Source organism: Macrobrachium rosenbergii, chromosome 41, assembly GCF_040412425.1.
Source record: "Macrobrachium rosenbergii isolate ZJJX-2024 chromosome 41, ASM4041242v1, whole genome shotgun sequence".
Classification (NCBI taxonomy): domain Eukaryota; kingdom Metazoa; phylum Arthropoda; class Malacostraca; order Decapoda; family Palaemonidae; genus Macrobrachium; species Macrobrachium rosenbergii.
Window position 1 is genome coordinate 53,756,465 of NC_089781.1, and position 27,882 is coordinate 53,784,346.

General features: G+C 37.2%; 1 protein-coding gene across 5 annotated transcripts in view; it reads left to right on the forward strand.

Annotated features, from left to right (window-relative positions):
• LOC136826864 (B-cell linker protein-like) overlaps positions 1-27,882 on the forward strand; it is an 850,768-nt gene that overhangs the window by 467,822 nt on the left and 355,064 nt on the right. The window contains exon 1 of one of the 5 annotated variants that reach the window (XM_067084363.1): positions 10,717-11,045. The exons of 3 other annotated variants lie outside the window; for them this stretch is intronic. In XM_067084363.1, coding sequence (XP_066940464.1) covers positions 10,990-11,045 — 56 coding nt within the window. In that variant the 5' untranslated portion in view covers positions 10,717-10,989. Of the gene's footprint in view, positions 1-10,716; positions 11,046-24,736; positions 27,136-27,882 lie in introns of those variants that run through there. One more of the 5 variants, XM_067084362.1, reaches the window with a different exon arrangement.

The following is a 27,882-nucleotide window of genomic DNA, read 5'->3' on the forward strand; positions in this document are numbered from 1 at the left end:
AAATGCCTGAGCCCTACGCCATGCCCCTCGAGGTCCTGATCCGCACGGCGCAGCACCTGACGGGCTCTGTGAAGGCAACGAAGTGGGTACCAGTGCCCGCACTCCCCGTCAGCGCCATCCAGCAGGAGGAGGGCGCAGAGCAGGAGGTCAACGCCGTCACCAGGAGGCGCCCAACGCCTCACAACAGGTGGAATCCCCCGGGTCTTTGCCACTACCACAGGCGGTTCGGCAAGGATGCTCGGAACTGCCTGCCGCCCTGTCCAAAAAAACGGGGGAGGCAGCGCCAGCAGGACAGGCCGCCATGGCAACAGAAGAACCCAGGGGCCCAGAGCCAGTAGGCTTCTACGTCCGTGACACCGTCTCCGGCAGGATGATGTTGGTTGACACTGGGGCCGTTAGATCAATCTTCCCGCTGTCCAGAGAGGACCACAAGCGAGCACCAGACCCAGCTGCCTCCCTGACGGCTGCCAACGGGTCCCCCATCCTCTCCTATGGCACCAGGCTCCTGTCGATCTCCATCCTTGCCAGAGATATTCCTGGGACTTCGTCGTCGTGGGCGTAAGGACCCTTCTCCTGGGTGCGGATTTCCTTGCTGAGAAAACCTACAGCGAGCCCCTCGTGGTCCCAGGCGAGCTAGTTACAGAGGACCACCACAACCCATCTGTCCAGAGGCTTCGCGACATAGTCAGCAAGTTCGGCCCCTGCAAGTGGACATATACCGACAGGTCGGCCACCTTCAAGCCGCCCGGCCTGTCCTCCACCACCCACGTCTTCGTCAGGGATGATGCCATCCGCCCACCACTGACCAGGCCCTACAGGGGGCCCTTCTGCGTGCTGGAGCGGAACAACAAGGCGTTCCTGCTCGCCCTTCATGGGAAGAATGACTGGGTGTTGGTAGACCGCGTCAAGCCCGCCCTCCTGGAGGACACAGACGTCACCACACCGCACCCTCCACCTGGAGAGCCGTCGCTGCAGCCAGCCCCCCCATAAGAAGCGGGCACGCGGTCGCCCCCGAAAGCACCCGCCCACACCCACAGTCAGCTGCCCCCACACACAGGGTGTCTCCCCGATGTCCTCACGCAGCCGTGGCACCCTTCAGCGCCCCAGCATATACGCCGACTAACCAGACGTTACCCACGTCTTGGGGGCGGGGGGGAGTATTTGCAAAGTCTCTGCTGAGCAAGTTTTCTATGGTGACATCCCATTTTCTTTGCCTCTACAATTCGTCACACCTGGCGTGACGGGTCACGCAAATCCAATCATTTAAACTGTATATAATTGTTTACCTGTCTCCGATTTGTATACCATGTATTCTTCTTTCGCAGACATCAAGATTGTATTTAACTTCAATTCTGTCCTTTTGTATAATTTGAAGTGTACTCGTTCACTGTATTTATATTGTTAATTATTATCGACCTCAGGTCACCCTTGTTCCCATTGTATTCCACGGTGCGACGTCAGTCTGCCGCTATATAAACTGCCTGGATCACCAATAAAGCAGCAGCACCTTTTTCCTGCTCGTCTTTTTTTTGCACCTCTTAAAAATGTACTGCTATTAAAGCAATCCCAAAATCAGTATCTCATCCAACAAAACACAAAGTTCCATGGTGGTCTGATAAGCTAACAGAAGTAATAAAAATAAAACGTTCTATAGGGAGATGATAGTTTGAATAAAAAATTCAATGAAAAGAATAAAACATTACTGATATTAGAAGGAACTTTATAGAAAATTATTATATTATCATTTTTAGAAATTGACACATTAAAACCTCTATATAACAAATTATCTGCAAAATTTAAAAAGCAAGTAATTCAAGGAAGAATCGTTTCATGGAGGAAATATGTATCAGGTCTCTCTAATAATATTCTCATACAAAAAGTATGGGAAAAATTCAGGAAGATAAATGGTACCCATGTTAAACCACCTAGACGTGCCATATTAAGAGATGGAAAAGAATATTTGATCTGAAAGAAATAAGTAATGCAATAGGAGAAAACTTGGCCAATGTAAATAGTGACAAAAATTTAAATGAACGCTTCTGCACAAAGAAAAATAATATAGAATTAATAACAATAAATTTTGAAACAATAGAAGATTTATATTATAATAAAAAATTTAATATGGAAGAGTTAGAATATGCTGTCTTGAACAGCAATAAATCTGCTCCTGGAGGTGACAATATTTATTTTAAGATGATCTGCCACATAGCAGCTTTGGCAGAGTCGTACTTATTATAGTTTTTCAATTATTTATGGCTTCGAAATTCATTTCCTGGTGAATGGCATAAAGCTATAATTCCTATCCCCAAACCTGGAAAGGAATCCACTAATGTAAATAATTACAGACCAATTTCTTTAGCAAGTTGCTTATGCAGATTACTAGAGAAAATGGTAAATGCTCAATTAGCATGTTACACTCGAGAAAATAAAATTCAGACTCCCACTCAATTTGGGTCACAATGTAGCAGATCTACACTGGATTCTCTATCCAACTTAGAAGACCACATACTTAGAGGATTTGAACGAAAACAAATTACTGTAGCTGTCTTTTTTGACTTTGAAAAGCCGTGATACTACATGGAGGTGTGCAATATTAAAAACGTTACATATAAAAGTATTCGAGGACATTTACCTAGGTTTATCCAAAACTTTTTGACAGATCACACTTCTCACGTGAAAATTGATGATGTATTGTCAAGTACATTTCCAACTGAAAATGGTGTTCCACAAGGAAGCGTCCTTGGTGGCACACTGTTTACTTTAGAAATAAATGATATCAGCAATAATCTAACTGTTGTAATTAAAAGTAACTTGTATATGGATGATTTTGCCATGCATGTATTATTCAGCACCTTGCATAAAACGTGTAGAATGAATAATTAATAAAAGCATAACAATGGATGAATGGGCCTCAACTGTAGGCTTTAAATTTTCCATAGATAAAACTCAGCAATCACGTTTTATAAAAATAAAAATTGGAAAAAAGGTGACGAAATAGATTTAAAAATCAGAAACCATAGTATACCTATTGGCCAAACAGCAAAATTTTTGTTAGTATTTGATACTTGCTTGAATTGGAAAGCACACATAACATACATGAAATCAAAATGTAAAAGAGCATTAAATCTAATTAAAAAAACTATTGAACACTACTTGGGGAGCCAATAGACATACCCTTACTGTACTGTATAAAGCAACAGTGCTGTCTGTCATTGATTATGGAAGCAAAATACATGGCTGTGCATCAGATGCAATGCTGAAAATGTTAGACCTAGTGCATAACGAAGGCCTCAGAATATGTTCCGGAGCCTTTAGATCATCAACAAAATCATCTTTACAAGTTGGATGTGGTGAATTACCTCTCTCTCTCTCTCTCTCTCTCTCCTTAGAGAGTTAGTAACAATGAAGAGTGCCATGAGAGACAGGTGATTCACCAACCAAAAAATTATTTGAATTAAGAGTTGTATTTATTAACAATCATTTACCACCTTTCCCAATTAGAGCTAGAAGATGAAATGAAAATTTGCACACACTTAAAATATTTATAAAAAAGTTACTCATATGCCCCAGAACACCATAGACAACATACAGTAGAACATAATCTGAAAAGGTCCACATTATGCAATTCACACAGACAGAGCTGAGTCACAATACGGAGTGGGATATGCCGCAGTATCCCAAGACAAAACGTATCAGTTCTCTCTGCCTAATAATACCTCAGTATTTACAGCTGAGTTATGTGCAATAGCATCAGCCATAAAAATAACTAAAGAAGCCTCATTTAATTATTTCGTGATTTTTAGCGACTCCAGGAGCACTATAGAAGTCATTCAAAGATATTATCCAAAAAATAATATTGTACAACAGATTAAGTTTTCACTCCATCAGTTGTATAATAATGGAAAAATATTGGAATATGTTGGATTCCTGCCCACGTAGGGATTAAAGGAAGCGAAGAGGCTCATAAAGCAGCTGAAGAAGCAGTCCACATGACAAGAGTAAATATAAACATCCCTATTAGTGACTATAAGGTATATAAAAACAATCATTGTAAATAAATGGCAAAATATATGGAATGAGGAACCCATAAATAATAAATTGAAACAAAATCCTGTGTTGGAAAATGGAGTTCATCATATCAGAGAGAGACACACACACAAGCAATTCTGACGCATCTTTGAATAGGCCATACTCGTTTGACACATGGACACTTAATGAGCAGTCTACATGGCCCTCCTCCTCCTCCTCCTCCCCCCCCCAGATGCTAAGAGTACAAAGTGATGATAACAGTTAAATGAGCGTCTTGTGAATGTCCAAAATATAACCAGCTGCAATTATCAACTTTTGGAAGTAAATCGATTAGGAAAATTTGGTCAGAATCTTCTGCATTTTCAATAACTCTGATTTTAATGTTCATGAGGAACTATGATTTAATTAACAAAATATCATAAGTAAATAATAAAAATACGAAAACCGTTAGGGTGCTTAATGAATTTTAAAACAAATTTTAAAATATTACTTAACTTATTCTGAATTTAATATACATTTTTAGTGTGTATACATTTAGAAATGTGTATAGTATATAGAAATGTATTTATTGTGTGTGTGTGTTCCAGCATGAGAGCATATGCCATTGTGCAGTTTTTCATTTTCTTTCATTCATCACCATACTGAATGACCTATTTAGTCCTAGTTAAAAAAAAAAAGTATATCTTAGTTTAACCAGACCACTGAGCTGATTAACAGCTCTCCTAGGGCTGGCCCGAAGGGTTAGATTTATTTTACGTGGCTAAGAACCAACTGGTTACCTAGCAACGGGATCTACAGCTTATTGTGGGATCTGAACCACATTATGATGAGAAATGAATTTCTATCACCAGAAATAAATTCCTCTAATTCTTCATTAGCTGGTAGGAGAGTCGAACGCTGGGCCAACGAAGAACTATTTGGTCTTAGTGCCTGGCCTCTGGCCTAGACCTGGTATTTCATTCAAATCCCTGGGGCCAGCCCTATGAGAGCTGATAATCAACTCAGTGGTCTGGTGAAACTGTTTTAGCAATAATAATGCTAGAATACTGTTCTCCAGTGTGGATATCTACTTCTGACAGAGATTTATCGCTTTTAGATAGAATGGTTCGTGGTGGTAGGTTACTGTTTCCTTATAAGAGTAGTTATGACTTGGACCATTGACGGATGGTCTCGTTTGTCATTTTTTCATAAGTTGTATTTCAACAGAGATCGTTCACATTTATAATTGATCCCTGATCCCCTTTATCTGCCGAGAGCAACCAGATTTGCTGAACAGCAGCACCAATATGCAGTAAATGTGCCTCACTGTCGAACCTGTCAGTTCTAGAGGTCTTACTTCCTCACAGTCCGTTGGACTGTGGAACAGACTCCCAGGGGGTGTCGTGCAATTGGAACTTCAGAAGTTCAAGCGAAGGTGCAATGCATTACTACCATAATACTAATCTCCTTGCATTAAATACTTTTTTATCTATTTGTTAATTTATTACTTCATTTTTTCTTTTTTAATTTTAAGTGGGATCTCTTCTTTCTGTATTTCCCTTTACCTCCTCTTACAGTACTTCTTCCTAACGAACAGCATATTCTTTGGAAACTTGAAAGGAATAACAGAAAAGTTCTGGACACTTTAAGACATAAAGTAGGATGAAATCCCAAGTGGGATGTTAATTTGTCTTTAGTCCAACTGTCATTGAATGCCAGATATCATACTAGCATTCAAACAACACCAAGAAAGGCTTTAATCAGGTATGAACCGTTACTACCAAGTGAATGGCTAAGTCAGCCAATCCACCTTAACTGCTCTGAAGATATTATCAAGATTAGATTGAGTAGCTTCAAAGTAATACATAAACAGTTGTATATGAGCTTTGAAGAAGCTCAGAAAGTTATGGTGGACAGGTATCAAGAAGGATTAAAGCCAGTAGATTATAAGATTGTGACAAAGTGTTCATGAAAAGAAAAGTAAGGAGTGGAGTGAACTATAAGGTAGTGACCAAATTTACTGAATCATTCAAAATCACAGAGGCTAAAGAAACAAAAGTGAGAACTTAAGAAGTTTGGAAAACAGAGGAGACTGAAGAAAGAGAAGAAAAGTCTTGGAGGAGAAAACTAGATATAATTCAAGGAACAGGAAAATCAGATTCCAGTAAAATGCTTTATATTGTTGATTGTTTGTTCCTTATTGTTCTGTACATTTAATTTCTTTATTGCTAAGTTTACCTTTGTTAGTTGACTTAGTAGTAAATAGCTTTTTTATTGCTGCAGCTCTTACTTTAACTATTTGATTCTGCAGCAAATTTTTGGGGTTGAAAGTGTACTAACTTCGAATATACTTTTCTTAGATTAAAATGGGAGTAGTTAGGAAACAAAAAAAAAAAAACACTTAACTATGTGAAAATTAGTACTGAAGATTATCTTCATGTATCTGCAAATGATACAAATACTGACTATAAGTGATGTAATTAATACAGTCAATACAGGAAGCTTGCTCATGGACGAAGAACAAGTGAATTTGTTAGATGCATGCTGGGATCAAAATTGAATATGAAGGTATAAAAGATCTTAATAATCAGATAGGAAGTCTGTTTAAAGAACTGAAAAACACAGAAGCGACTAGAATTAAACCCAAAGTTATGCAGTTTAGAGACAGAATCTTTGTTGAGGAACATAAGATATCTTTCAAGAAATAGAAGAATTGTACTTACCAGAACGGACACGTACTAAGAAAGGAATTCCTTTAGCTGGTATTATTTCAGGAGGCTTATAAGTAATATTTGGTATTTCAAACCAAATTCAACTGCTATATCTCCAAGGGAGAATTTCCTCAATAGAAATGAAGAAAGTGAGAGTGGAAATGGACATCAAAACAGACATAAGAAATGTTTAACAACTACTCACGGAACTAAAAACCAAAGCAGAAACATTGAGGCAAATATTAGACGATTTTAGAAAAGAAATGCAGAATTGTTTCCAAACCATAAATCTAATTTTTACTATAATAACCCTAACAATAGAAGTAAAGAAAGCAGGAGACGAACTACAGGACTTTGTAAATATTCTAGTAACAGCCTCTGCAAGTTTATTACCATTGAAAAAATCACAAGAAATCATCACAGAAACTAAGCTAAAATATAACAAGTACCCCATATTCCCAACTAAACTAACCCGCTTACTCTATCCTTTTCTTAAAGCTGATTTAACTAAAAAAAAAAAGGCGTACTTGATATAATCTGTATTAATACAAAAAAAGGTCTACAAGTATTACTTTCACCCCTTTCCCTACTTGTGTTGCAAATCATCATACTTTAATATTGAATACTGGACACACAACTCACTCCAGAAGACACTCACGTATTGAAGAATTAAAACAAAACTTACAAAAATGCACGACACACTTCAGTCACACCATTTGTGAAGCAAGTCACTTAAACATAATACACAGGCTGAAAACATCTAGCTTATACACGCTTATACATAATCAGGATAACCCATTCGTGTCGATTTAAGGAGGTGCAGAACCAAGAAGTCAAAATCACAAATGTACAAGACAGAAAATCCGTAAGAATTAAATGTGATAGTATAACATATTCTGACGACTGTAATCTGGAAATCTATCGTGGGTGTGAGATCAGTTCAGAAGATGCATTTATTCCAGAAACTAAAACTTTAGTTTCAAGAACATCGCTTCTAAGAAATAAAGATTTCCAAATTGTTTCTACAGTCAGTAGAAGAAAAGACATACGACATCCAATTTATGATTATCAGGGACGACATTACTTTTTGTTAACTTTGTTATTGTCTCCAGTAGTTATTACTGTAGTCATCGTCATGATTTATTGTCAGAAGAGACAAGTCAAAACTGAAGGCGAGAAGGTTCCAAAAATGATCCACATCGCAGGTTAGTTAACAGTTGATTCCACCATGTAGATAGGACTGAGACTCAGTAAATTTGATGTAACTTGGAGAGTTGACTTTGCCTAGATGATTTAATTAAGAAACGAGATTTTGCCTGAAGTGGATTTGCAGTGTGAGTTTACGCTTTGCCAAGATATGGTCTGAAGTTACTTATCACTTGCATGTATGTTTTATTGAGATTTTGTTTGTAACTGATTTATCTTTTTTGTTTTGTTTGAATTTGAGTTTAAATTTCTTTCAAAATTTAAGTCTGAGTTTGTGAACTTTGCCAGTTTAGTGATTTATATCTAACATGTGTGTTGGTAGGAGTCCTCGTAGCTAATTTTACTCGAGTTCAGTTTAGTTAGACGCTGCTGGAGTTAGCTAGGTAGCCTGGTCAGGAATGTTACAGAGAGAGACTATTAAGGCTGCTATAGAGACTATTACAAAGAATGAAACCATGTGGTCTTATGACTAAGAGTCAGTGTAATAAAGAGAAAGGAAGTAAGGTTTGGTTGATCGAGCACCAAGTAAAAGCAAAAATTTAACAACTATTCTGTGGCCATTGGTTTCAAGCAGGCTCAGCAGTTTGATGTACAATGGAAAGGCGAGGTGTCAAAGAAACAGTTTTGAGAGTTGCCTGATGTAGACTTGATGGTGAGGGAGAGAATGGTGATAGAAGGTGTTGATGAAAAACAGTGAATACTGAAGTTCAGTTGGGATGGTAAACAATGATGTAGTTGAGACATGTTAACTATGATGTGGTTATGGTGCAAAACACTGCCGTCTGAAAACTCTATACATGGAGGAAAAGAGAGGAGTAAAGGTGGTAAGAACAGCAGGGGTAGATGTGGGCGAGAAAGGTATGTGAAGGTGTGATAAGTGACTCTCTTAATGTGGACGAAACTTAGAAATTTTCATACTCGTCTCTCTCGAATGAAGTAGCATAGACTGTTTATTATGGCCAAGCTTTAGCCTTAATTTATTTTAGTCTCGAACCCCCAGTTGACTCCAGTGAAGCAGCTCTTTCACAGAAGGTGGAAACTTACTGCGTCCTCGACTTATGGTGCCACCAACTTACGCCGATTTGATCTTATGGGGCTTTTTCAGTGCTGTTAATGGTGTTTTATAGCGCCGTTGATGGCACTAACAGCGAGAATAGGCATCAAGTTAACGGCATGTACAGTGCTGTAACTTGATGCAACATCAAGTTATGGCGCCGAAAGCAGCGTGAAAGCACTGATAACCGAGAAAAATTTACTTTCGGCGGAAATCAACTTGTGGTGCAGCGCTGGAACGGATCCCCACGCCATAAGTCGAGGACGTACTGACAGTATAGTAAAAACTACATTCTCCAGTTGATTAACCTTAAAGAACATATTTCTGAAACTCGTGCTGGCTGCAGGCCCCTGCTACCTTAGACTGCTCTGTCTGAAACATATACATATACACACATTTTATATATACTGTATATGTATATATATATATATATATATATATATATATATATATATGTGTGTGTGTGTGTGTGTGTGTGTGTGTGTGTGTGTGTGTACATTTTAGTTGTAATACTTGATTTCATAATAACCATGCAGTCAAAGTATATTATTAATCCTGGCCTTCATACACCTCTGCAGTTATTCTTTTGTTAAAGCCAAGGTTTTCTTCCTAGGCCTAGGTGTGTTAGATTTCTTTACTTACTGTAAATACTTTACACATAGCATTCGCATCTCCATATTAACAATTTCTGGCCAGAAAGCATATGAAGTTTTCTACACCTTCTTGTGCTTCAAGTTACCTTATGAATGATTAAATTATACACCAAAAGCAAGCAGAGGCACTTTTAAGAAAATCATATTGTAAGTCAGTTATAAAACAAGTGTTCCATAGCCATCTTCTCCATATAATTTAAATTATAATCATCTTTTATTTTTTAAAGAACAGGTAATCTCCACAAGTAAATTCTTTAGTAACAGAGCTTTTTTTTAAGACCTGTAAAACATTTTGGAACATACAAGGAGCTTGAATACAGCCTAAAACTTCATCATTCAAAGAAAACTTGTTGTAATTTACATTCCTATTTTCAAAATGTTTTTATGACTGTTGAGTTTATTAGGTCTGTCATAATGCTGCAGAGGTAGTTATGTTGACCAGCCTGATAGTGAGCTGTCATTAACAGCACCGCTAACCTTATCAACTGTGCTTTGAGCTAAGTACAGTAGTGTAAAAAGAAAATTAGTTTAAATCACACAGGTTACAAATTATACCAATGCATAAAAGGGATCATATTTATATAACCATAGGGAAACTGTTGCTAGCTGTGAATTCGCAAGCTTGTCGACATGTATGGCATTGGAAATGAAAAGCAAATAGTTTAACACTACTTGGCAACGTTTCGTTGAGTCTGAGATTTTGTGCGATACAAAAAGAATCATGTCGCCTCAGATTTGAGCATGACTATACATTGTACTCATTTTCCCCTTGTTTCGGTTTTCATAGAAAAGAACTGTTTTTTTAAAGTGTCCAGTGCGAATTCAAGATCTTTTGACTTGCTTCATAAATTTATTGCAAAATTGAGTTGGTCATCAGTTTGATGTTTTTGTCACTTTTGTTCAGTCATTCAGTGTTGTACATTTCTCATCATTTACAGTAAATGTCAAACACCATACTTTCGTTGTAGATATTCTTCTTTATTTATTGAATGAATTTAAAGCTGAATTTACAATTTAAATGTTGTTAATGGTTATTAAATTATTCTGCAATTTGTTTTTGTTGAATATGTTACTGTACTGAACATTTCTTAAGTGTAAGACTTCCTAATAATGAGTTTTATATTACTGTGTGACAGTTAGTATTTGAACAGGATGTACATCCTGCTCTCTGAAGGTTGATAGTAGTGATAATGCTGTGTTTGCATCAACTTTTTTTTGTTGATGGGCCCCCAGAAGTAGATTTACTGTACACAAGTAAGGGCTTTTATAATTATTACATGACTTGTCGTGAAATAACGTATGCTGTGGTAGTTTTGAATTACTGTGAGTGAAAGTTGACTGTGAAACTGAAGCGGTAATGGCCCATTTTTCAAAGGAAAATGTCATCAGATGGCATCAAGATGGAATTTCACAGTAAGTTTCAAGGTTTCTTGTCTCGATATTTTATTTCTAAAATTTTCCATTCGGTTATTTTAGCTTAAGCCTTCTACTCGGGTGGCAGAGTGTCTTGTAAATTACTAATAAACTTTTGATACTGTGTATCCATTTAAAGTACCTGGCTAGCTGTGAACATGTAATTTAAATATATAATTAGCATTTCATTAATCCCAAAAATTCAGAAAATGTAAATATATCTTTTGTGTGTTACAAATGACTCAAGAGACTACTTTGAAACCTGAAAATGATTTGGAGCAAAATTAAGGGACTTTTATGTTACTTACAAGATAATGAAAGTGAGGTGGAGATGTCACGGACACATTCTCCAAACACCTCCAGCACAGCCCCTATGGTAAACCCTCATTTTAGTGTAGCCTACCTGGAATTTTCATATGCAGGTAGCATTTGTAAACATTGGTGGCCCTGACCTAACTTCCAATGCATAGCCTATCTTATGCACATCATTAGAAATTATGAACAAAGAAGAAAACACTGTAAAGTATCAACAAATACATCCAAATCAAGACATTTTTCCTTAAAATTTTTCTATGCACAAGTATTACAGTACTGTAGATTGAAACGTATACTTCAGGGCATTCGTCGCTTTAAAAAATAATAACTGATAACTTAGGCCATTATAAAATGTGGCACAATACACTGACAGTATCAAACACGCTTGATAATGTAAATCATAAATATAAAGGTAAAAAAAAAAAAAACAGGGTTTGACATAGGAAAAACTTCTTCACCAATAAATTGACAGATGACATAAAGCTTAAGCTCTCAAATTTTAATCCCAACAACCCAAAGAAAATACATTTCTCGTCCAAGGTCAAGCCACAAGTTTCAAGCCCCCATTCTTTATTGTAAATACCCCTCAGGTTTTGGTAATACAGAACAAGTAACTAAAGATGAACTTATGTTTTTAGGGTGAAGTTCTTTAGTGACTTACCTAAGCATGCTGTGTATGGTTGCAGTATGTCACACCTTCCCCAGCAATAGTCAGCATACCCACCTGTTAGGAAGACCACCCTATACATTCGGAGACTTCAAAAGAGACATTTCTGAAGAAAGCCTACGACTTACTTTCCTAATATTATGTGACCTAGGAAAGGAGTGTGGATTTGCCATTTTAATGGGGGAAACTAAAATTATTCTCAGCCCTTGTAGAAAGAGTTGTTTATTTGTGCTAGGGTATAGGAAAATCGAACCCTCTGGGATGTTTGCCGTAACATCTAGGTAAACCTTAAGTTCTTGAACCAGGCACAATGTTTTGTCTGCTAAATTGAGTTTTCATTTCAGAATAGATTTCCTTCTGAAAGGATTCTCGTTCTTGGCCAGGAATGATGGGTCAGAGGACATTAATAATTGATGGTCAGCTGTTTGCGTGATGTATCTTCCCCATCTAAGAGAGCCCAGTTCACTAATACGAGCTCCTGATGCTAATGCAATAAAAAAGATTGCCTTTTGCAATGTGTGAGTTGTGGTTGTGTTTGGTCCGCTGAAGTGAGGGGTTGATAGAAATCTAAGCACCTTGTTCAGGGACCAAGTAATTGGAAGCCTTTCAGGTGCAGGTCTTTGTAGTGCAAAGGACAGCAGAAGGGAAGTGGCAATTTCTACAGTTGAGTCAATCCTGAATCCATACAGAAAGGGTTCCGTTAAAGCTGCCTTGTATTAATGATTGTTGTAACAGAAGGCATTTGTCTTCAAAAATGTATATGGGAAAATTTAAGTGTTTCCATAGAAATCTCAACTGGGCTCTCAGCACGGATATAATCTAACCATATCTTCCATACTGACTGGTATTGTTGGATAGACGATGTCCGTAATTTTTGCACTAGGTACCTAGCAATGTTCGGCGAGTAATTTTCATGATAGATATTATTTTAAAAATCCACACGTGAAGGTCTCGGCTCAGAAAGGAGGATGTGTAGATGACTTTCCCTCCTACTGTCTGGGATAAAACAGCAGATGGTTGTGGAATTGATCTCTTCTCTCGTTGTTGAAGTAATAGGAACCAGTGCCTGTTTGGCCATTTGGGGCTATTAAGCAAGCTGTTCCTTTGAAGGCTAGAAGCTTGCTCAAAACCTTCAAAATCTGGAACAATAGAGGAAAAAGGTGTATCGTCCTCCATTTGTTCCAGGCTTGTAAGAAGGCGTCTCTTGCTGTTACTTGACTGTCCAAGTTTGGAGACACATATACTGGGAGTTTGTGACTCTTGTATGTGATGAACAGGTCCACTTCTGGTTGTGGAAACATGTTGGCTATTGTTTGAAAATAGTGGTTGTCCAACATCCACTCTGTTGAGACTGTCGTTTTCCTTGATAGAAAGTCTGCAATTACATTGAGAGACCCTGTGAGGTGAATTGCAGACAAGTGCCACTTCCTTGCTTGCACCATCCGAAGGATGGCTAGCATTTTCATATTCAGAGGAGGTGAACGTGATCCCAGCCTCTTGATGCAGGACATTACAGTCATGTTGTCTAGAACCAACAAAATGTGTGTCTCTTATGGAGTTTTGAGAGACAAGAAGACAGCCATCAGCTCCAGGAAATTGATATGACAATTCCTCAGAGTACCTGACCACCTCCCTGCCACCTGACGATCCTCCCAATGTCCTCCCAACCTGTCAACGAGGCATCTGTGTGTATTGTCACTCATAAAGATGGAGGAGACAGGGTGACCTGTTTTGCCAGAGATTCATTGCGGATCCAAAGCCGAAGTATTTCCCCAACTTTTTTATTCTTTTGATGAAGTTGGTCTCGCGCCTTTTTTCTTGTGTGCGATAGCCAAAATTTGTTCACATTTTTTAGTTTTAGTCTGAGTATTGGATCTACAGTATTACTGATACAGCAGGCCCATCATACGTTCTAATTGCCATCTGGAAACTGTGGGCTATGCAAGGAACATTTTGAGGTTTTTCCTTATTCTCTTTTGAGTATTGATGGAGGGTATCCCATTGGGCGTGAGATGGGATTTTTTCCAATTTATTATAAAACCTTGTGACTGGAGTCTGTTGACCACTGCTCTTACGTTTTTCAAGCACTCTTTTCTTGTGCGCCCCCAGATTAACCAGTCGTCTAGGTAGGCTATTAGTTGTATTCCTTCTTGTCCTAGTTCTCGAACAACTACCGTTGCTAATTTTGTAAACATTCTTGGTGCAATGTTTTGCCCAAAAGGCATGACTTTGAACCTGAACATATCTTTCCCTATCTGGAACCCTAGGAAGGGGCGGAAGGGACAGGCGATAGGGATGTGCCAGTATGCATCTTTCAGATCTATAGAAGCTGTCCAAGTCCCTTTTGGAATGATTGAACATACTGGGGCGACGGTAGTCATCCAAAACTTTTGGAAAACAATGCGCTTGTCCAGTGTTGATGGGTTGAGGATCACTCTTCATTCGGGGGAATCCTTTTTGGGGACACTGAATAGGCATGCTTGGTGGCAAATATACGCATGTCTTTCTATGGCTCCCTTTAACAGGTCCTTCTGCACGTGATCTTCCAGAGAGGGGTCAGGTTTTTGGATGAACTCCTTAAAAGGAGGGGGTGGGGATGAGACCATTTCCACCCTAGCTTGTTGAAAATAATGTTGTCCCCCCAAAAGGGAAAACTTCCATTGCCTGTGGTGGTGTCATCGAAGCCAACCCCCGGCTATACAGTACCTATTGGTATCCGTCTCTTCCTCTGCCTCTGTCTCTGCTTTTGATTGGCATTCCAGGTATTGCTTTTCCTTTTCCCTTATAAGATCATTTTTGGACCTTGTGAAAAGGATGTCCTTGCTGTTGTTATTGTCCCTTTGTAGGGAGTTGTCCCTTCTGACCATCTACCTGTTTTTGAGGAAAACTTTTGGGGGTGACTGAAGGCTTATTTTTTTTTTTTTTTATCAAAGTGAGCTTTTTTTGGGTTGGGTAAAGGGAAATTATGGGTTTTTTGTTTCCTGAATTCCCCTCTCCCCAGAAGAGCATACACTGTACAGTTCTGTTGGTGGGTTTGCTCGTTGAGTTGAGTCTCAATAGAATCCTCAACCAGGTCCTTGTAGAAGGGGTTAGAATGTATTAATGCAGAGACATTGGGGAGTGACTTGTTGGCGCCCTCCAGTGTTTCCATTCGCGCTTTTATGCCCCATTATAGGAAATCATAGAGTGCTTCTCATAGGGTTCTCATAAGACTTTTGGCCACAACAGCAAAAATTATCCTGGAATATTCTGAAAGCCTTTTGGTGGGAACTTCTAGCAAGGTGGTAGAGGTTATAATACTAAGGAGGAGCCTAGCATAAAATTCTGACGAGGCTATCCCCTCTGAGATTCTTCTCATAGGGGTCCCAAACTGCTGAGGAACTATATCTAAAGGGAGCTTTTTCCTTTCAAAAGGGAGTTGAAGTGATGTCCATTCCTTGGTGGAATTTTTCGAAACTGGGATGACTTTAGCGAATGGCTTTAATTTTGCCATTGATGCTCATTTTCTAACCACCACAAAGTTCTGAAAATCTGTCTTCACATGATTAATGCTTTTGAAAGTGAAGGGAGAGAAGGCTGGGGCTACTGGGTGAGCAATTTGAGTTTTGTTCAGAATGGACGTAGAGATCCATTTAACATTGACCTGGTAAAGGGTGTCTTCTGTAGCTTTTAATGCTATAAACGCAGGTAAAAGAGCTGTTTCTTTTAGGAGTTTCTCCATGTCTGGTGAAGGTGGTACCAGGCACCATTCTTTATTAGGGAATGCTGCCCTATCTCTAAATTCAACATGTACAACTTCAATCATGGTTTTTTTCTCATTAATTAGATACTTACCATCTGGAGAGATAATACACATTGAGGCGTCTCGCCAAGGATTATCTATATCATCAGGGGTGTGTATTGGAGCCCCTATTACATTTTGATCTGAAGTTTTGTAGTCTGAACTGGCCATTTTGATGGTTCCAGTTGGAATTCTAACATTAGACCTTGTTTGGGCAGAATTTTTATTCACTCTCGCTTTTCGGTTACAGGATGCAGTACTTTTACACTTTAGGGTGTTTAAGGCTGACTTCATTTCCTTAATTTCCTGTTTGGACTCATGTATTATGTCCATTATACATTGCCGTTCTGTGGCAAGGACATCTTTGATGTTACTCAATTTCCTTACGGATTGATCAAATGCCGCAATCTGTGTATCCCTTTTTGGGGAGCTTGCATAATCTGACTGAGGATCAATGACTGAACTGTAACTGCCTGTTACCCCGGGGGGCAGAAGTCCTGGGTGGTTACTATACCCCCTCCAAAAATGTACGATAGTCATTTCAATTGGGGTTAGGTGGATCCTGGTATCCCTTTTGGGGGAAGGATCCTGTTTAGACTCTGATAACTGCATGGAGGATAGAATTCCTTCTGGAAGGTTTATCCCATGGTTAGCTGAAATTTGTATCCCTGATCTTTCTGGGTTCACCAGTGTCATTTCAGTGGCAATGTCCACTTCATATTCCTTTGTAGGAATGTCACCCCCGTGTGAAGATTCCTCTACTTCCTCCACGGGGTTAACCTGGGCGGTACAGGAGACTGATGTTACTGGCCCAAACATAGATCTTGTTCCGAGAGAGGGTTAAATACCTGCTCCGAAGTTCTGTCAGAAAGACATAATCTACCCCTTCCTCACCCCTACCGAACCCTAGGACCCATCAAGACAGCTTAAAACAAGCTGTTTCTTCCTTAAAACTTGCTGCCAGAAGCATACTACAAATTTCGCTCATATCTGGCAACCAAGTAAATTTTCCTTGTTTTTTACATGGACTATGCACACGGCAGGTGGTATGGGCCGTACCCACTGGCAAAAGCGAACCGAGCAATTTGGAACATTTGAGCTGAGGGTCCTGCCTAATGGCGGCCCTGTAGTGTATAAAACAAGTTGTTATTAGAAACTAGCTAGTATTAATGGTTTTTAATGAGGGACACTTCTATAGTTCCTCATATAGTTAAAATATGGCATCTTATAGGTTAATTTGATTACAAGTGTGTAGTGTAGTTGTAATACATATTATTAAATAACTATGTTAAGTTAAACCCTCTTAAGGTTAGGTTAGACTTGACACCCATATATGGCTGTATCACTTATGCACTGTTAGTCCTTTTGTAGTGGCTATGTGAAATTTTAATTCTAATTGTCACGCCATGCAGACTAACTGCTATGAATTAATTTGTTTAACCAACCCAAGCTACTGCCTCATATGGCTTAAGTTAATGCTTCTAGTATAAACTACATTGAGCTAATAATAGAGGATTTCTTACAGAGTTCTCGCTTAACCTATTCTAGGCCACTGCCTATTGCTAGGTTTATAACCTAAGGATGTAAAGTATACAGAAACGAACCATCTTATAATCCAGTTTTCTGTTTTATGTGGCCGAGACTACCCTTTTATCTGATATTCAGCCACTGCTGTTTTAGGCTAATAGTAGGATATTCCCTTAAAATGGGGTTCCTACTTAATGTGGTTAGGCTACTGCCTGCTCTAGGTTTATATCACCTTTAAGGATATAGGCTATATACGAACTCCAATAATATGTAGCCTTATAGATAGGCTGCCGAGTCATAAAAACTAGGTTATAATTCTATTAAGCCTAGGATACTGTTTATTTCTAATCCCAGGCTATTTGATCTAAACTACCACTTAGACCAATAATAGGAATGTTGTCTCTTAGCCTAGTATAGGGTATTGCCTAGACCAGATTAATTTAGATCACTTTTAAATGTATAGGCTGTATAAAAATGGAAACTTACAAATATGTAACCTTATAGTTAGGCTACCATTTTTATCTAACCCAGGTTGTCGTTTATATCTAGTTCTAGGCTATTTGGTCTACCATATAAAACATCAACTTACTAATGTGTAACCTTATAGGTTGTCACTTACCTAATCTAGGATATGGTCTAATCCAGATTATTTAATTCACCTTTAAGGGTATGGGTTTAACCAGTAGTCTTTACATAAAATGCAACTACCTTCATATGTAGCCATAAAGATAGGCTACTATCCCATCTATCACAGATTACTATTTCATCTAGCCCTCAATAATGGGATGTTTCGTAAAAGGGTATCACTTAACCTGACATAACGTACTGCCTAGTCCTGGATTATTTAGATCATGCTTAAGGGAAAAATTTTTAGCCTTTTATTATCTAATCTTAGGGTCGCTGATGTAAACTTGGCTACTGCCTAGTCTCGTAAGAGAGAATGTCTTAAGGGTTCTTACTAACCTTAATTTAGATTACTACCAAATCCAGGTTATTTAGTTCACACTTCAGGATATGTAATCCTGGATTATAGCTACATACAATGTCCACTATTAATCTAGTCTAAATTATTCCCACTGAATCTGATATAGGCTACTGCCTAGACTGTTGTAGACATCGTTATCTGAAAGGATTATCTGTATTAATGATAAATTGTGGAGCATTTCTTTTAGTTAAAACATCCAAATAGAATGACAAATTCTTCAAAACAATTTGCGCCTTTACAATTAGCAATCATAAGTACCTAAGCACTGACCATGTGTTCGCAAGAAATGCCAGTTTGCGGCTTTCACACACAAATTAATTACCTGTTCCACAGTTTAAAACTAAAAAGTTTAACTGGAACTTAAAAATATAAGCACTTAGCTTTCAATTTTAGATGTTTCCATGATCCTCGCTAGTGAAAACGGAGAGTAAAAGGCGAAATAAGGAGTGTTGGCTTTTGGTGAGCTTTCTTCTCACTTGACCAGGAGAGTAATTGTTTCCTTGTCTCGTACCTGTCTGTTTGTAGACAGTATGGCAGACGCGCTTGCACAGTAGTCACTTCTTGCAGGTTTTGATGGAAAACTGGGTCAGCTTCACTGAAGATGGGGAAAATGACCTCTTATATTTGAGTCCATTATATAGTCCATCACGTGTCATAGTGTTTATCGTTATGACACAATACCCGGCTACTAGACCACCTTAAAGAGAATTCTTTGACATTAGTCGGGTCACCATGGAACTCAGGAAGACCATGGAAGGGTAATTCCTTCAGTATAAAACAAGCGACTACACTATAAAAAAAAAAAAGATTTTGCATTGGACATGTCGATTGCACCTAGCCTACCCTATGGTAAACTTGTAAAGTATGTACAGTACCTATGCACTTAGCATATGTAAACACTAGTGATCAAGTATACTAATAAAAACGACTAAAGAAGAAAGCAAATATAGTAATCATGTATCACTTTGCATGCAAGGTATTTGTTCATTCACCAGACAGCTGCAGTGAATGTAATGTGCAGTACTAATCTGCAGAGCTTGAAAGTAAAATTAATATAGAAAGGCAGTGTACAACAGGACACACATATATACAGTATATATATATATATATATATATATATATATATATATATATATATATATATATATATATATATATATATATATATATATATATATATATATATATATATGTATACAGTATATATGTATACAGTATATTTATGTATACAGTATACTGTATATTTATGTATATGTATACTGTATATATATATATATATGTAAATGTACAATCACTCAAAAATGGTTTGCAACATACTTCAAAACTTTTCGGACAACTGCTTATAATAGCGACATCTGGCGCTATTTGGCATGAAACAACTGATCACTAGTGGTGGGTCCAAGAAATTACCTGCAGTTTCCCTTAAACAGGGCTTTTTCTGATACTTCTTACTGTGGTCATACTTTACTTAATTAAAGGAGTTACTATAATACTTCAGAGGTCATCGCTGTTCTTATGTTTTAATATTTTCATCTCCAACTGCCATCACTATTATTGTTTTATCTCCTTCATATATGTGAACTTTGTAGACATAGGCCTACGTCTGTTATAAGTTGAACTATTAGTCTTATTAACATCAACAAATACGACTTTTGTAAAGATTTGCCTGCACATTATTATTAATCAAATTTTTGAATGATGAATCCTATGTATATTGTGAACTAGTGAAACTTAATATAAAATATATACTGAACTAGACTTAACAGATTTCACGTCTATTTTTGTAATACATAGAATATAATCGCACACATACACACATACACACACACACACACATATATATATATATATATATATATATATATATATATATATATATATATATATATATATATATATAATGCCGTTATCATGTGTAATTTCTTATTTCTTTCATTGCTACTTAGGCCTATCATTTTGATGCCTCTTATGAAGTTAACTGAATATATAACGCCTATTTTTATATTTCTTATTATCTAAGTTTCTAAAGAATTAAAATTAGCAAGAAGTTCAACATTAATTTAGTTAATGCTAAATGCCAGCAGTGAAGAAGACTACCATGCTCATCAGTGGAGAATGTCTCCTCCTCATTGCAAAAGATGACTCTTACAGAAATCATCGGCCACTGGATTATGTTATAACGCAAACCCTAGCCTCTATTCTTTGTTTCGCTGATATGAAGTGTTTCTTGGCAGGAGTATGATGAAATAATATCTTGGTCTCATGTAGCCTGTTACGGATGGTTTGAGCAGCAACTTGAAGGAAAAGCGTAATGTTCTCTCTTTATAGCAACACCGGTTGTGAGGGGAGTTAGGCAGAGCTCCTTCAGTGATCATCCGATGATGATCCTTAACACTTTTTACAATGAATTTACCATATTTCCCCGTTCTCTCTGTTGTTGCATCCCTCTATACATGGTTGTTTTATTTACGCTAAGCTGCCGAGCAATATCTACAATAGAGACATATAGTCTTATGCAAGCTAATGATTGTGGTGTGGCTGAGTCTGTTGTCCATCTTACCGGTGCAAGTGACAAGACAGTTTAGTTTAACTTTCCTGCCCGAATGTGGAGTCACACGATAGCATACGACGTTATGAGATTTTTTCTTTTTTGTTTTTGACAACAATAATAGTTGAATTCTTTCTTTCTTTATTTATATATAATTTCATTGATGATTAATCAATAGTATTTTATTAGTCAATAAGGTTTTATCTGGATTCCAAATATAGTTTCTTCTTTGACTGTTTTGCCCAATCATCTGAAGTGAAAATTTTCAAAATGTTTCGTCATTTTTCGTAATATGAATTCTTCACTCACCATTGTTTTTTTTTATATTGTTAACTGTATGATTAATAACCAAAGTCGAATAAGAAAATTACATTTCCTTGTAAATATCAAAAGAACAAATTACTGTTAGATGAACGAAAACTTCTGGAACATGTTGCAAAACATTTTTGAGTGGCTGTACATATGTATGTAGTATATGTATATATGTTTATGTATATATGTCTACATATATGTATGTGTATGTATATGTGTATATGTGTGTATATATATATATATATATATATATGTGTATATATATATATATTATATACATATATACATATATATATATATATATATATATATATATATATATATATATATATATATATATATATATATATATATATATATATATATATATATATATATATATACCTAACAATTGTCGAACAGTGGTAATGCTTAGTAGCCTACTTGTTTTAAAATACCAATTGTTAAAATTTCATCAACTTTATATAAACCTAAGCTGATATTTATTAAATTGTCACAGTCTTTTTTTAATTATACAGGATTCTATTAAATTTTTTTTCCCTAGATCTTTGCAAAACATAATTTCCTTTGATTCCGTCCAATTAATACTGTGATTACTAATATTGATTACTAAATATTCATGTAATAAAACTTATACAAATAAGCTATCGATTAAAACAACACAAATATAGTGTAAGAATGTTAAAACAATTTGTATAATGAATAAAACGGTATTATTGAAGGAACATTATGTTTTGCAAAGATCTAGTGAAAAGAAATTTAATAGAATATATAAAAAAGACTGTGATAATTTATTATAATATCAGCCTAGGTTAAATAAAGTTTTGGGTGAAATTTTTAACGAATGGTATTTTAAAATCGTTGACTAAACTGATTCGTCGAAATTGTTAGGTTGTTTATCTTTTAGCATTGCTTGTCTTAAGTCTTCTTGTGACCTGTATCTGTTTTTGGCACTTGTACCTGAACCCTGATAAGGTGTAGAAATAAATGGAAGCGCTTGGTTTAGGAAAACTTTTCACCTTTCCCTAGCTAATGTGATTTGTTGAAACTGCATTTTTATTGAGTTTTCATCATAAAAACCCTCCAAATTTTTATTATTCTAATTTTATATATATATTTCTTATATATCGGATATATATATATATATATATATATTCATACGCTGGAACAATATATAAATATATATATATATAAATAGTTTATAATGAATATATCTATAAAAGCATCGTAATATATATATATATATATATATATATATATATATAAATATAATATACATATATATATATATATATATATATATATATATATATATATATATATATATATATATATATATATATATATATATATATATATATATATATATATATATATATATATATATATATATATATATATATATATATATATATATATATATATATATATATATATATATATATATATATATATATATATATATATATATATATATATATATATATATTATATATATATATATATATATATATATATATAGTTTACACGGGGTTATATATATCTAAAATCGTAAACCGAAAAAATCGTCGAAAATCGTCAAAATCCTAAGTAAACCTGACTTTTAATATCTGGGTGTATTGAAACGATGTAAACTGCATTTTTATTGAGTTTTCATCAAAAACCCTATTTTTATTATTCTGCCGTTTTAGAGCCATATCGGATATATATATAACGCTGGAACATATATAAACCGGGAAATAGTTTATAATGAATATATCTGAAAAGCATCGTAACCTCTATATATATATATATATATATATATATATATATATATATATATAATATATATATATATATATATATATATATATATATATATATATATATATATATTTATATATATATATATATATATATATATATATATATATATATATATATATATATATATATATATTATAAGGTGTTATAATACAAAACCATTATACAAGTGTTATATGTGTCTCTGTGAAATTTTTTATGTTTTGCTTGCAGAATCGTCATTTATTGTGAAGATATGACTTTAAAATGTCTTTTCTTACAGATAAATTCTGTATCATGTAATCTTAAAATGACTTGATATGTTTTTTCCATTTGTTTGATATATTAATACATATACTGAGTGTTATTAACTCGAATTCTTAGCGTGTTGTGGAGAGAGAGGGTAGATTCTTATCGCTTAACGTTTCCCGCTATATTTACATAGGTGTTCGGTGTGAAGGAAGTCGCATTTGGAGGAAGGCAAAGAGCCCTCTTGACTTTTCGTGACGAGTTTGACAGCTAGCGGCAAATTGCCCTTTATGCATTTGTGCCTACTCCATGTTTATTAGCTGTGTCTGTACTTATTCTTTTTTGTGAACTGAGAAAGAGAGAATGAGTGAGTAAGAGAGTTGAGGTTGACATGCTGACAGCTGGCCAGTTTTGGGTCCAAAATACCTCTCTTTTGTTTGTTCAAGTGTTCGAGTGTCCAAGGAAATGTCCATCAAAGAGATAAGAGCTCTGGCACATTTCCTTCTGTGCCTTAGTCCCTGTATGTATACCATACATGTATACCTGTATGTATAATGTATGTACACTTTATGTATTATGTATTCTGGGAGGGTTTAAAGATAAAAGTGCAGTGCTGATCCAGAGTCAGTCAGAAAAAGGGGTCCCTGGGATAAGCATCTCTCTCTCTCTCTCTCTCTCTCTCTCTCTCTCTCTCTCTCTCTCTCTCTCTCTCTCTCTCTCTCTCTCTCTCTCTCTCAATAATACCATTCATGTATAAGGGTGTGACGATATACTGGCTGCTTTCCTGTTTGTAAAAGTTTTGTGAAACTCGCCCAAGAAGTGTGTTCATTTTGTAAGAGGTGATCTAAAGTGTTTATATTGTGCAAGCATTGTGTAAAGTGTATAATGGTGTACCCCATAAAGAAAGGTAATGTGATGTTTACTGGTATTGTTATGTTAAGAGTTAAAGTGATGTTCTAGGTGAAAGAGAATTATTATTTTGATGAGAGGTGAAAGATATCTCTTATTGTGAGTTCTAATGTGTCTTGCTGTTAATTATGTATCATTGTGTATGTCATTGTGACTTGGCAGTGTAGTCTTTGAGAAAGTCCTAGAAAGACGTGAGTTTAACCTTTTTTGAAAGTGAAGGTAATCTTTTGAAAGATTGATATAATCTTTAAACATATTTTTGTCTTAGAAATGGCTATTGGTGTATTTCCATTTTTGCATATTTCATTCTTATATGTCTGTGCTATTATATTACTCTAATTTTATAATTAGTGGTTTACAAAGTTTTGTGCTGGTGATTACTTAGCATTTTGTTAGTGCATACTTATTATTGAGATTTCAGAAAATATTTATGTGGATTCTAGTCAGTAATATTTTGGTGAACATTCGTGTTGAGTGTAATTAATTAGGTATATGTTTAAAACTTGAGTGATAGTTAACGGTTTGAATCTTACTTAACCAAATCGCTTTCTTAACCCTTAAACGCCGACTGGATGTACCATACGTCGACTAAAATTGTCTGTTAGGTGCCGAGTGGATGTACGGTACGCCGACTACAAAATGTTTTTTTAAATATTCGCGGAAAAATAATTATAGGCCTAGTTTGCGAAAGGTTTTAAATCACGCGCCTTGAGGGATGCTGGGAGTTCACGGATCACGCTGTTGTTTTGTTTAGAAGCGTCACCTAGCCGCGCATGCGCCAATTTCTTCCTTCCTGCACTAGAAAGCATCAGTAGCGCATCGTCAGAGAGTGATTTCTTGACGCATCCGTGTTTTGCAGAACTTTGGCGAGTGTTTGCGTATTTGTGACGCAACAGGACGCTTGCAGAGATGTCCCAACGTCGTCAGGACCGTGAAAGGCGCATATTGCCTGTCGGTAGTGAGCGTGTGAGGCGAGTTCTAGACTGGGATGCTGGAGAGGGACCAAGCACCCAAGGTGACCCAGCTTCTCAACGCCGTTTTGTGTGGCCATGTGTGACCGAAGGGGACCAAGGACCACATCCCGTGTCTTTTACGACCCCTAGGAAGCATCAGGGTGTTCTGAGGGGCATCCGTAAGCATTTGGGAGGCCTCCAACAAAAGGACATTGACGAGTACTTGTTGGAGCTCGATCGAGAGCAGGTGGAAAGTCCCCATTTCGATGGCAGTTGGTCATCTAGTGATGAGGACATCATGCCTGATGTTAGCGATGACGAGTACTTGCCCCCAATGTCTGTACGGGGGCCACAGGAGGAAAGTGAACTGGAATTTAGTGGTTTCAGTGCGTATGAGGGAGAGTCTGAGGAGGAGGGGACGAGACAGAAAGTGATGGTGAAAGTGAGGGAGATGGGCCAGTGGGGAGGGTGGGAGTGCGAAGTCGTGCCCGCGCACGGGCCCATAGAAGGTCGCAACGTCACGGCAGCTTGGGTGAAGGCCATTCGTCCGAAAGTGATGAGGGGTGGTTGGAGGACCCCACCTCACCTAACATGCACCCATTCACGGCAGCACCTGGACTGACCGTCCCTGTGCCTCTCACTGCACTGGGGTTCATTCAGCTCTTCCTGACACGGGAATTGCTGGAATACCTCGTTGCAGAGACAGCGGATTACGCTCGATACTGCCGTGAGGAACTGCAGACAACATTGTCGTATCGCTGGCGGGGCTGCAACCTCACGGACATGGTGCATTTTTTGGGGCTCCACATTTTTTTGGAATGATGCCTGCTTCCGACGTCAGGCAATATTGGAGGCGGAATTTTTTTTTAAGTACGCCCAAGGTGCCTGGCATTATGTCCCGTGATAGTTTCCTGGCGTTGGACAGGTATTTCAACGCCTTCAACTGAAGGGCCATACCCCGGAATAACCCCGACCGCCTCATCTTAGTCCGCCCAGTGTTGGACCACATTCGTGAATGGTGCCAGTTTCTCGTGGTTCCTTCCAAGAACCTTTCTTTGGATGAGGGGATGATGCCATACAAAGGGCGTCTAAGTATAAAAGTGTACAACCCCAAGAAGCCAAAGAAATATGGTGTGAAGTTATTTTTTATTATGGAATCCAACACTGGATACGTCGTGGACTTCTCTGTGTATTCTGGGGTCTTCTCCATGCTGCGTGACACTGTCTTCGGTCTTGTGGATCGTTTCCGTAACCAGGGATACCACCTGTTTATGGATAATTATTATAACTCAGTATCCCTGGCCCAGGAACTGTATGAAGCAGGTGTGCACGTCAGTGGTACCCTTCGGTTGGTGCTTGGGGCCCCAAATGTCCTCAAGAGGTTCGCTAGCCAGCCGCAACATCTGGCAAGAGGAGAGACAGAGTGGCAGCAGAAGGGAGATGTCCTCGTCATCTGTTGGAAGGGGGTCCGACTCATGATCATGATTACGACGAGTCATGAGCCCATCCAAGAAGAGATCATTCAGCGGAAGAAGACACGTCAGCAGGGCCGAGTTACGTATGAGGAGTTTCGTGTCCGACGGCCTACTGTCATCGGGCACTACAACAGTATTATCCCTTCGCCAGGAGAACCAGGAGGTGGACACAGAAGCTCCTCAAATACCTCCTTCAGTTGGCCCTCCAGAATGCCTACATCCTACGTCGGCTGCAGGCAGGGGATCACACACTGGAGCTCTTAGAAGGGCATAAGCAGAAACGGTGCCAGGTGTGCCATATGAATGGCAGAAGAAGAGACACCCGGTACGTCCGTCGCACCTGCAAGGTAGCACTTTGCAGGTTCAGGAAGTGTGACCGTAAGCACCGCACTGCGGTCATATATTGGAGTGCGCCTACCCGAGGGACACCAGGTGGTGCAGCAGACCGCCGAAGTGTGGCCCATCTGCAGTAAGGACGCGCGTCTCCCTCCTCCACCTGTGCCTCGTCATGTTGAGAGGAAAAAAATGCAAGACTTTTCAATGGAGGAGGGAGTAAACAAGAATAGAACGAAGAGTCAGGATTACGAGTGAGTATTCTGCATTGATTTTATATTTAGTTTTATATTTATTACAAGTTTTTATATATCTGTATTTATTGGTGTTTTGTATATTATTTCGTTTTATGCAAAAAAAAAAGTTTTTTTACCTGCATTCCTTTTAGTAATGTATTCGTACCAAAGTAAAAAAAAATTATATATATATATGTGTATGTATGAATGTATATATATATATATATATATATATATATATATATATATATATATATATATATATATATATATATATATATATATATATATATATATATATATATATATATATATATATATATATATATATATATATATATATTTAGGTCTTTTTGTAAGCAAAACATCTAACATTCTAGTGATATTCAATCATTTACCTTCATTTTGCAACAAACGGGAAGTCTCTAGCACAATATTTCGATTTATGGTGAATTTTTGAAAAAAACTTTTCTTCCCTCTGCGCAAGGGAACTCCGCTGAAAATCCTAGCATTTCTTAGAGTCACCTTGTCGTAATTTTCGCGCCGTTTTATATTAGGCGTTACATAAAGTTTTATACATCAAAATGTGCGCAATTTCATGTAGAATACAACAAAAATAAATCATGGTTGTAGCTTTTATCAGTTTTGAAATATTTTCATATAAATCACGATAAGTGATAAAATTTGAACCTTTGGTCAAATTTGACTCGACCGAAATGGTCGAAAAACGCAATTGTAAGCCAAAACTCTTACATTCTAGTAACA